The sequence below is a fragment of the Myodes glareolus genome, chromosome 16 (genome assembly GCF_982192425.1).
Source record: "Myodes glareolus chromosome 16, mMyoGla1.1, whole genome shotgun sequence".
In the NCBI taxonomy this organism is placed as follows: domain Eukaryota; kingdom Metazoa; phylum Chordata; class Mammalia; order Rodentia; family Cricetidae; genus Myodes; species Myodes glareolus.
In genome coordinates, this window is record NC_142041.1 from 33,258,469 (window position 1) to 33,270,546 (window position 12,078).

The 12,078-nt window shown below is 42.1% G+C and overlaps 1 protein-coding gene across 1 annotated transcript in view; it reads right to left on the bottom strand.

The window, feature by feature from the left end:
- Nucleotides 1-12,078, bottom strand: part of Ube2r2 (ubiquitin conjugating enzyme E2 R2) — a 61,853-nt gene that overhangs the window by 12,317 nt on the left and 37,458 nt on the right. The window contains exon 2 of the mRNA XM_087897182.1: nt 8,715-8,801. Coding sequence (XP_087753308.1) covers nt 8,715-8,801 — 87 coding nt within the window. The remainder of the gene's footprint in view (nt 1-8,714; nt 8,802-12,078) is intronic.

Consider the following 12,078-nt stretch of genomic DNA (forward strand, 5'->3'; position numbering starts at 1 on the left):
AGAGAAACCCTGTCTCTTCAAAAAAAAAAAAAAAAAAAAAAATTAACTTAGCTGGAGTCAGGGAAGGGACCAGGAGCTGATGCAGAGGCCATGGAGGGGCGCTGCTTACTGGTTTGCTTCCTATGGCTTGCTCAGCCTGCTTTCTTATGGAACCCAGGACCCCCAGCCCAGGGAAGGCACCACCCACAATTAAGAAAAGCCCTACAAGGTTCCCTACAGACCAATCTTACGGTGACATTTTCTCAACTGAGGCTTCCTAGCTTGTATTGAAGCTAACACACAACTAACCCACGTGTCTGTGTGTACACTAGTGCACGTGCCTAAGGAAACCTAGCCCACCAGAACCTAGAGGTCAAGGGTCGTGAGCATTCTGACTTAGCAATTCAACTCGAGTCCTCTGCCACAGCAGAGTGCTCTTAGCCACTAAGCCAAACTCTCCAGATACATCTTTAAAGAATTTTTTAATTAAAAAAAAATGCTTTTGTTTGTTTGTTTTCAAGACAAGGTTTCTCTGTGTAGCCCTGCCTGTCCTGGAACTCACTCTGTAGACCAGGTTGGCCTCAAAATCCACCTGTCTCTGCCTCCTGTTTGCTGGGATTAAAGACACGCACCACTCCTGCTCAGCTTAATAAAATTTTAATGATTTTTGTTTTTATTTACAGCACCTTTAAAAAAAAAAGATTTGCTTATTTCTATATGCACTGGTGTTCTGCCTGCATGTATGTCTGTGTGAGAGTGCTGGATTCCCGGAACTGGAGTTACAGGTAGTTATGAGCAGCCATGTGGGTGTTGTGAATTGAACCAAGGTTCTCTATAAGAGCAGACATAAGGGCTCTTAACCCCTAAGCCATCTCTCTAGCCCCCTCCAAAACATTTTTAAAGAATTTTAGGGGCTGGAGGGAAGTTAAAGAGGCTATTTGCTCTCCAGAGGACCCAGGTTCAATTCCCAGCACCCACATGGCAGTTCACAACCATATGTAACTCCAGTTCCATGGGATCTAAGACCCTTTCCCAGCCTCTTCAGGCACCAGGCATGCACATGATACATAGAGATACCCATGCAGGCAAAACACCCATACATAAAATACTTATATTTTGTTTATTTTTTGAGTCAGGGTTTCTTTGTGTAGCCCTAGCTGTCCTGGAACTCATTCTGTAAACCAGGCTGGCCTCAAAAAACTCGGAGAGTGGCCTGTCTCTACCTCCAAAGTGCTAAGATTAAAGGTGTGTGCCTTTAATATTTTTAAGAGAATAAAATTTTAGGAAACTAAGTATCAAATAGTATATTCTAAAGCTAAATTACAATTGGATATCAAAGAAAGGTAGACGACAGAACACAGTAAGAAAGAATGTATATGTAGAATATGAAAAAAGACAAGAGGCTTTGTGGTTAGGGAAGCTTTTATATAGACCTCTAATACTGAGTAAATTTCATAAATTTTGACATGTGTCTGCCTAGAAAAATAAATCCACATCATAAGCATTAGAGCAGGAGCTGGGGAAATAGCTTAGCTGGCAGTGTTTGTTCCACAAGCATAAGGCCCTGAACTGAACCCCCAGCACCACATACAGAGATGGAACAGTGGAACACGCTCATTATCTCAGCAGAGATGCTTCCTTGGGCTACCTATGGGCTCCAGAGTGAGACCTTGTATCAAAAGAAACAAATTAAATGGCTCCTGAGGAACGACACCCAAGACTGACTGCTGGCCTCGGTTTAGTAACACATGCAATCACAAACTACGTGCACCAATATACAACAAATAAAGATGTAAAAAAAAAAAAATCAATACCTGATAAATATTTCCGGCTACTTCTTTCTGTTTTCTATTACTACTCTAAAAATTACCATAGCATGATGAAGTAAAACAACAAATTCAACCTGTTCACCAACATGGTGCCAAAAGCAAAAAAGGAAGCTCCTGCTCCTCCCCGCAAAGCTGCAGCCAAAGCAAAGGCCAAGAAAGCAGTGCTGAAAGGCATCCACAGCCACAAAAGGAAGACCCACACGTCACCCACCTTCCAGCAGCCCAAGACCCTTGAAAGAGCGCACCCAGGAGAAACACCTTGACCACTATGCCATCATCCAATGCCCCCGACCACTGAGTCAGCCATAAAGAAGACAGAGACAACACACTTGTGCTGGCTGTGGGTGTCACAGCCAGCAAGCTCCAGATTACAGAGGCTCTGAAGCCATGACACTGATGAGGCCAAAGTCAACACCCACAGAAGGCGTACGTTCAGTTGGCTCCAGATTATGATGCTCCAGATGTTGCCAGCAAAACTGGGATCATCTAAACTAAGTCCAGTTGGCTAATTCTGACAGTTGAACATCAGAGTGTTGGCATCCCCTTCCCTATACTAGAAACTACTCTTGGACCAGGAAGACGGCTCAGAGGAACTTACAACTCTTCAACAAGGAAATGCAGACACCAAAATGGTTGAAAGAAAAAAGAATTCGAAGATCTAGTTTTTAAAAAGATCAATGATCCCAATGACTACTCAAATAAATAGCTGAAGACGTTATTCAAAACTTGGATAAGCATTGTGATCTAAGGAACTCATGCTCTACCCACCTTCGGTGCTCAACTCCCATTTGAGAAGCTCCTATTTGCAGTAGATGGTGATTATTACAGAAAACCACAACTGGCCAAGGTGCAGAAAATAAGAGACTAGGAAATGCTCATCCCTAAAGGAAACACATAGCTCCCCACAGCACCCTCAGACTCGAAAGTGAAGAGAGGGCAGAAACTGTCAGAGCTAGAGCTGGGTAACTACAACGACACAGCAGGGCAGCTGCACGCGTCACTTCTGCACTGCAGAGATGACTCAGAGCACTGGCTGCTCTTACCAAGGATGAGGGCTCAATTCCCAGCACCACTCACAACTAACAACTCTCTAACTCCAAGATCTGACCTTCACACAGACATACATTCAGGCAAAATACCAATGCACAAAAAATAAAATTAAAAAAAATTCACTAAAACATCACAAATGAAGTGACCTAGGCAGAAAGTTAACTTCAGGGACTAAAGACAAGATTGAGGAATAGGTACATTCAGTTATCAACTAAAACAAACAAACAAACAACAAAAACGAAACAAAACAAAAAAAGAACTTTGGGAAATCACTAACAAACCAAATCTAAGAGTCTCTACTATGCAGGAGGCAACTGAGACACAGACAAGTAGTCCACAAAGTCTTTCCCAGGGAAGAGCACACCAGTGAATTGCCATCCCATAACAAATGGTCTGCCCTGAAAACATACATATAAGTAGCATTATAGAGGCTGAGCCAGGTGGATTTACATATGTAGTAATATATGTGTATATATACATACTTACATGCACATATCAACAACTAATGAAAAAAGAGGTCATGAAATTGAAAGAACAAGAAGAGGCATATGGGGGTGTGGAGGGAGAAGACAAAGGAGAAAGGTTATAACTAAGTTATATATAATCTCACACACACTTTTAAAAATATATAATACAACTAATTTGGGGGGGGGAACAGGATATCACTATGTAGCCCTAGGTGGACTAGAGCTTGCTATGTAGAACAGGCTATCCTCAAACTTGCATATATCTGCCTACCTCTGCCTACCAAGTATTAGGATAAAGCAATGATCTACTACATCCAGCAAACAAATATATAATAATAATAATAATAATAATAATAATATAGGGAGATATGGCTTCTTCATAGGACCCAAGTTCAGTTACTGGCACCCACATCAGGCAGCTCACAACTGTAATGATTGTTCTATCTCTTTAAAAGACAAGCCATGCCCACTCCCTCCCCCATCCGCTGAGGCAGACTCATCTTTAGCTTCCAGCCTGAGCTCTCTCTCTTTTCTGTCTTCCTCTAGGAGAAGCAGCTTCTGCCTCTCTCTCCACTTCTCCCCTTCCTCCCCCTCCCCCGCTTCTGTCTCTCTCTTCTCTCTCCTCTCTCTTTCTCTCTACTCTTCTCCCCTTCTCCCTTTCCCCTTCATAACTCCCCTGAATAAATATCCAACCTCACTCTGCATGGCGTTCCCATCCATGCCTCTGTCTCTTGCCTGCCCACCCGCTATGTGTCTCCCTGCCTGGAACTAGCCTGCTCAGGGACTGGTAGCTGTCTCTGCCTAGGACTGGCTGCTCTCAGGCCCTGCTGCCTGCTGCCACATGGCCCGCTACCACCGCTTGGGGACCTACAGCATTTCTGCTGTCTACTGCCACCGGGGATCCTGCAGCATTTTTAATTTTTCCATTACAACAACCACTTGTAGCTCCAGTTTCAGCAGATCTGACATCCTCTTTCGTCTTCTTCAAGCACTTGCATGGACATTCTCTCTCTCTCTCTCTCTCTCTCTCTCTCTCTCTCTCTCTCTCTCTCACACACACACACACACACACACACACACACACACTTTTTTCAATTTCATTTTTATGTGTTCATCTGTGCACTATGCATGTGCAGTGCCCATAGAAGCCATAAGAGGACCTACCATTCCTAGGACTGGAGTTACAGGTGGTTGTGAGTTACTAGGTTGAATGCTGGGAATTGAATCCAGGTCCTCTGGAAGAACAGCACACGCTCTTAATCGCTGAGCATCTCTCCAGTCCCAGAAAGAGACAGGCAGGCAGGCAGAGACAGAGTGCTCGCTGGTCAAAAGCCTGTGGCTGAGGCAGTTCTGAGTTCTCATAAAGAAGCTACTGTGCTGCCTTGTTAAGTGGACATGATACCTGCTAAGCTGCCTCCCAGGAAACCATGGTTCCGTCCCAAGACTAGTGTTGCAGTGCTCTCTCTACGACGGACAATGGCTCAGAAGGAGTCAAAGTGCAGAGAGGAAATGAAAAGTGACAGCTCAGTCACAACAGGACACCACAGGAGGGCCAGCAAGGCTCTAGATTACAGAGACTAGACATGACCTGGCAGGTGCTCCCTTGAATTCACATGGGCTATGAATGCCTTCGTAATCCCTGCACAAGACTGTCTGCCAACATCCTGCCTTGAAAGGGGAGGTGCTCACCAGGTCCCACCCTTCCTTGAGGACTTAGACAGTTAAAGGTTGCTGGAGAAGGAAAAGACAGTTTCTTCAATGGTAAAGCCACCAGTAAGATGCCCAGGCTCATGTTAGCAACCACACGAACTCATTTACAACAAAAGGTAATAAAGTAGAAAGAAAACCAGTTGGGAAGAGAAATAGAATTAGTGAGAATGGAAGTGGGACAAAAGGAGTAATGAAAAGGAATATAAATCAAAATTATATGCATGTATAAAAATATAATAAAACCCATTATAGTTAATAAATACTACTTTTTTATGGAGACAGGGTCTCTTGATCCTAAAACTCAAAGATCTAACACACACACTCACACTCACACACAAAGAAAAAGAAAAAAAGAAAGAAAAAGAAAAAGAAAAAAACCCACGCAGCCTAGTCGTCTGCCCCATGGCCGCCCCAGTCTTCAGTCACTACCAGCTGGTTTTCTGATTTAGTGCCTTATATATTCTGAACATTTAACTAAAATGGAATCATACAATATGCAACCTTTTTCTGACCCCTTTCACTTAGTCGAATGTTTCAGAGTTCCCTCCAGCCACCTCCACGGAGGCAGTGAGCGAACGAGTGCTGGAGCTCCCGTTGGTGGACACTGGAGCTGATGTCAGCGGTGCTGCTCTCTACACTGTGGGCTTCCTTTCCCTTGGTTAGATGTGGGGCCTGTGTTTAACTCCCATGGACCTTTTTCCTAATAGCACACGCACCATTTTGTGCATTAGTCAAGTCTCACCATGTGTCTGATGTGAACTCAGTTCATTCATTGTCAGGGTCTCTTTCTATTCTCCAAGCCATTGCTGCCTAGTCTGGCCTCAAACTCCTGGGCTTTGGCATTCCTCCTGCCTCAGCCTCCTAACACACACTTGTGGCTAACTCTGGCTACTTTTCAATTAGATTAATCCTTTTAAAATCCTGTGTTTTTTTAATTCTTTAAAGAACTTTGCAGACCAAGCTGGCTTCAAATGCAGGAATCCTCCTGCCTCTGACTCATAAGTATATTTCTGAGCAGTTTTTCAACAATTTTTTATGAGGTAGAAATCCAGTATCTTTTTTCTTTTTCTTTTTCCCCTGAGTCAGGGTCCTGGCTGTCCTGAAACTCACTTTGTAGACAAAATTGGCCTCAAACTCACTGAGATCCATCTGTCTCTGTCTCCCAAGTGCTGGGATTAAAGGTGTGTACCACCACTGCCTGGCCAATATCATTTTTTTTTGTTTGTGGAAATCCAATTATTAATGAGACCGCTACTTCCTACTTGTGCTAATTTTTATGTCAACTTCACATACTAAGATCATTTGGGAAGAGGGAACCTTAATGGAGAAAACGCCTCTATCGAAATATCTGTGGACAAATATTTGGGGCATTTTCTTAACCACCGATTGATGTGGATGTGCGGTTGGAGCCACCCCTGTGCATTGAGATCCTGAGCTGAATAAGAGAGTAGGGTGAGCAAGTCATGAGGAATAAGCCAGAAAGCAGACTTTCTCCACAGACTCTGCCATCAGTTCCTACCTCGGCGTCCCTCATTCAACAGTGATCTAGAATATGAAAGCCAAATAAACTTTTTCCTCCTTGGAGGAAAATTCATCACCACAAAAGAAATCACAGCAAAGATGCTCAATGAGATTGGTGTCATTTTTTGTCAAAATCTATTGATTATAAATGGGTATCACAGTTCCTGCCTAAAGTCCCAATACTTAGGAAGCTGAGGAAGGAAGATGTCGTGTTAGAGGCTAATCTGGACTACACGGCAAGATATTATCTCAAAATAAATATACTGGTAGTTATAGATATTCTGGATTATTTCGGGGTTCTCAATTCTCCATGGTAGCACTAAACTCACTTGGTGACAATAATTTCATACTATGTTTTAAATTCTTTTCAATTTTTGGAATTCTAGGTCTCTTATTATTTCTTTATAAATTTTATAATCATCTTGCTGATGTTTGGGGGGATTTTGACAAGGAACTGCTTATGCTATCTGCCCCATTAAAGCTGTCTTTACTGGAAACTCACTAGCAAAAGCAGTATATATTCTTTTTTTTTTTTTTAAATTGTTTTTTTGTCTTGATTATTTTACACTTTATTTAGGACATGTAAAAAGAACAGTACAGTAAGGACTCTTGTACACACCATCTAGTGTGTAAATACTAAGGCTCCGTCTCCCTTGCCTGGATTTAAAGACATGTGCTACAACACCCACTCCATCTTTTGTTTTTTGGGTTTTTTTTTTTGACATGTATGTATTGGATAAAAACACATGTTATATGTAGAGATCAGAGGACAGCTCTGAAGAGTCAGTTCTCTCCTTCTACCATGTGGGTTCCAGCTGTCAGGCTTGGTGGCAAGCGTCTTTACTCACTGAGCCTTCTAGACAGCCCCACTGCTGTCTTAACATTATGACTATGCTAACGACTGAAAGACAGTATTGCAGGAGGCTATTTCAGCACAGATCACCTTTTCACGTATGTCCTAGCTGGATGTCTGGAAGCCTACTTGGGAGGTTCCAAGAACTACAAATTGGAAGACAGCCTGAGATACACTATGAAAGCCAACCGTGGAAGGTAAAGCGGCTGCTCTGCGAGGCTCACGCACAACTCCAGCGCTGTTGTGATTAGCCCAAAGCTAAGATGTTCCATTTCGACCGACAGTTCTACTAGAAAGTCTCCCTGCAGGTACACTGAACTGTTCAAGAGAACCTTGGTGTAGGAGGTTCTTCTGTTCATGTGTTGCTTTCATTGGTTAATGAATAAAGAAACTGCCTTGGCCTTTTGATAGGGCAGAACTTAGGTGTGGTGGGGGGGTGGACCAGAACTGAATGCTGGAAGGAAGAAAGCAGAGTCAAGGGAGAAGCCATGGATCTTTTGCCTGAGACAGATGCCAGTTAGAATCTCCAGTAAGCCACTGCCACGTGGTGATAAACAGATTAATGGAGATAGGTTAAACTAATATGTAAGAGTTAGCCAATAAGTTAGAGCTAATGGCCAAGCAGTGTTTTAATGAATACAATTTCTGTGATTATTTAAGGGCTAAGCTAGCTGGGCGGCCAGGACAAACAAGCGGGCCTCTCCATACAACAGAACCTCACCTTGGATTTAGTCCAAAAGAGGCTCTCAAATGATCAGCAGTAACTCCTGATAGGAGGCCAGGCCAAATGTACTAGGATAAATCCCCCTGAAAAAGCTGAGTCTCTGCCCATAGCAACAGGTGACCCTTGCTGTAAAGTTAGAGGATAGGTACTTTACTAAATTTGTAAAACGTGAATGTTTACATGTGTGCATTATAATCTTAGCAACCAGCTGCAAAGGCTTAAAGTCTCCATCTTTAACTGGAATAATTATTATATATTATAAAAGTACTCTTGATTTTAAATAATTAAACCAGAGAATACAAAATACGAAACATAAACATTTCTCTGTGGGTGCAGTGAAACACAACTTCCTGATATGCACAATCCATTTCAGGGTGGGCGGGGTGTGCTGTTGTGACTGAACAGAGATCCTTGGGTATGCTAAGCAAATGCTTTACCAAGTTACACTCTCCAGCTCAAACTACTATTTTTGTGTGGTGTGATAATCAAACACAGGACCTTGACTGGTAAATCTCTAGTCTCCTTTTAAAGAACAAATCTGAAAAAAATCCACAGAGAAAGTTAAAACAGATGTCTCTTACCTCATAAATGTTGGGGTGCCACATTTTGGTCAAGAATCTGAAGGTAGGTGGTGAATATGGGTAGTCAATAGGAAATTTAATATGTGCCTGAAAAAGAAAAAAAAAGATAATGCTAATAAATGAGACAAGTTGTTCATTTGTCTAATAGTTCCCACCATTACATCCCAGAGAGAGAGAGAGAGAGAGAGAGAGAGAGCGCTCCTTTCTACAAATCAGGTTTCCAAGAAGTCACAGACCAGGGTTATCAGAATGTTCTTTCAGTAGATCATCAAATATTTGTGTCTTGGCTAAATGACCCAAATTCACAGATATTATCATTTTTATGAATAAAAATTCAGCTAACAGGAAAGAAAGGTAGGAGATGTGCCAAACACTGAGGCTGCTGTCCTTGCATCCAAAGGTGCCCCCTACACTAAGTTAGTCCCCATCCTCTGCTACCACTATTTTTTTAAAGATTTATTAATTATGTATATAGTGTTCTATCTGCACATATACCTGCAGGCCAGAAGAAGGCATCAGATCTCATTATAGATGGTTGTGAGCTACTATGCAGCTCCTGGGAATTGAACTCAGGACCTCTGGAAGAACAGCCAGTGCTCTTAACTCTGAGCTATCTCTCCAGCCCACTACCACTATTTTTGTACCAAACAAAACTATATGGTTTTCTAATAAATAAGAGAACAAATAATTTTTCCTTTTTATTGGTATCATGCAAACAGTATCTCCTCACTCACTAACAACATTTGACTTTTTTTTCCCCTTCTTTTCTTGGTCTTTCAAGACAGGGTTTCTCTTGTAACAGTCCTAACTATGTTGGAACTCACTTGGTAGACCAGATTGGCCTCAAACTCACTGAGATCCGCTTGCCTCTGCCTCCCAGTACTGGGATTAAAGGCATGTGCTGTACCACCACCGCCTGGCTAATGTGCACATTTTGATGCCATTTCCTTTCAGTGGTTCTTTTTATTATACAAACGCTCTTTTCCTACTCCCCCCCCCCCCAAAAAAGAACTTGCTACCATGTCTCATGACTTGAGCTCAATTTCCAGGCTTCACAGTGCCATCTCTCATGCATTTATTTCCTCAACACTAAATAAAGTTTTCAAAACTTACTTAAATTTTTTTATTTATTTCATTTTATTTATACTGAATGTTTGTGTGCATGTATGTATACGCACCATATGTGTGCCTGGTAACTTCAGGTCAGAAGAGGGCGTGTGATCCCCTGAAGCTGGGGTTATGTGGTTTACCCATCAAATTCTCACTAAACCTAACAACCTAAGTTGTAGAATTAGGCTCTACATGGTAGAATTAAGTTGTCCCATTAAGTTATCCTCTGACATTCATGCATGCACTGTGGCATGCATGCAAACACATACATAAGTAACTGTAAAAAATTTATAACTTACATACAATATGTAAAATAATTAAAAATAATTATATAATTCTTGAAGACATAAAAATACAGAGAGAAGGGGAGAGGAGCAGGTAATCATTTGAAATTAAAATCCTGGCTAAATTTACTAAAGATTTTAAATTTTTAAAAAAAGCTTATTATTAGGGGAGGAAATATGGCTCAGAGATTAAGAGCACTTTCTTGGAAGAAGATCTGAGCTCAATTCCCAGCACCTCCATGGCAGCCCACAACTGTCCATTACTCCAGTTTCAAAGGATCTTACTATGTCTGCCCTCTATGGGCACCAGAACCATGTGTGATGCACAGACATACATTTGAGAAAAACACTCATATACATAAAATTTTAAAACATGTTAAGGGATTTTTAGTTAATGAGGGAGGGTGTGCATATGAGTGCCGGTATGCACATGCACGCACGTGTCTGTATGTGGGTGTGTGCATGTGAAGGGTGTGCTCATGGAGGTCAGAGAGGGCATCAGGTCCCCTGAAACTGGCATTACAGGTGGTTGTGAATGCCCAACTTGTGTGCTCAAAACTACAAAGAGTTTTTGTTGCATCTTGGGCTCCAGGTGGGAAGAGCATGGTTGAGCTGTGCCTCTAGGCCACAATGAGCTATGTGCATCTGTCACCAAACAAGGAAGGCCATGCTCGAGTTGTCAAAATGCCAGGGCCTACAGTCATCATTGGAGCATAAATTCTAACTGGTCTTAATAATGAAAACTCAGAGTCAGCTATCAGGGGGGTGAGAGCTGAAGGATCAGAGAAGCAGAGCAGCCAGCGACTAGGGAGTTTTTTACCTCTACCAATGCTCAGACCAAAGGGGTGGTGTGGGAGGTCCTTCTGTTTATGTGTTGTTTTTACTGGTTAATGAATAAAAAAGCTGCTTTCAGATAATGGTTTAACACAGTGTAGCCAGGCCGAAAAGATAGAGAAAAAAGGTGACGTCATGGAGAGAAGTCATGGAGCTGCCAGAGGAAGAAGATGTGAGCCACCAGCCAAAACCTTTCCGGTAGGTCAAGAACCTCGTGATAAAATATAAAATAATAAAAATGGGTTAATTCTAGATGTAAGAGCTAGCCAATAAGAAGCTAGAGCTAATAGGCCAAGCAGTGATTTAATTAATACAAAAATAAAAATACAAAAAAAAAAAAACTCGTAAGAGCATCAGGCGCTCTTAACTGTTGAGCCATCTCTCTAGCCCCTACTGAAGGTTTTAAATTAGTTACTTTAAACAGGATTATATGAAGCCATGGCTAAAAGATTAATGGAGTCCACAAAATAGACACAGTTTTTGAGTTCTGGCCAGCCTGGAACATACAGTTATGTCCTGTCTTGTATATATAAGATTAAAGGAAAGAAAGTGTTTAAAATCCTAAAGGAAAGGAAATCATTAACTGTAGCAAACCATTTCCATCAAGGTAAGGGAAGATGGAGGTAGGAATGTGGTTTGAAAGAAAATGGTCCCTAAAGTGTGAGGCACTATTAGGAGGTGTGGCCTTGCTGGAGGAAGTATGTTACTGTGAGGGTGGGCTTTGAGGTCTATTTTGTGAAAGCATCCCTCATTGTGACACTGAGTTCACATCCTGTTGCCTTTTGATCAAGATATAGCTAGAACCATGTCTGCCTGCGCCAGGATGCTGCCATGCTCCCCGCCATGATGATAATGGTCTGAACCTCTGAACTGTAAGCCACCACCCTCAATTAAATGTTTTCTTTATAAGAGTTTGGTGTAGGAGGTCCTTCTATATTTGTGTTGCTTTCATTGGTTGAATAAAGAAAGTACCTTGGCCTTTTGATAGGGCAGAACTTAAGATAGGCAGAGGAGACAGAACTGGATGCTGGGAAGAAGGACAGTGTGGCAGACTCCATGGTTCTTCTGCCTGAGACGGACGCTGCTTAGACTCATGCTAGTAAGTCACAGTCAAGTGGCAATACACATTCATGGAG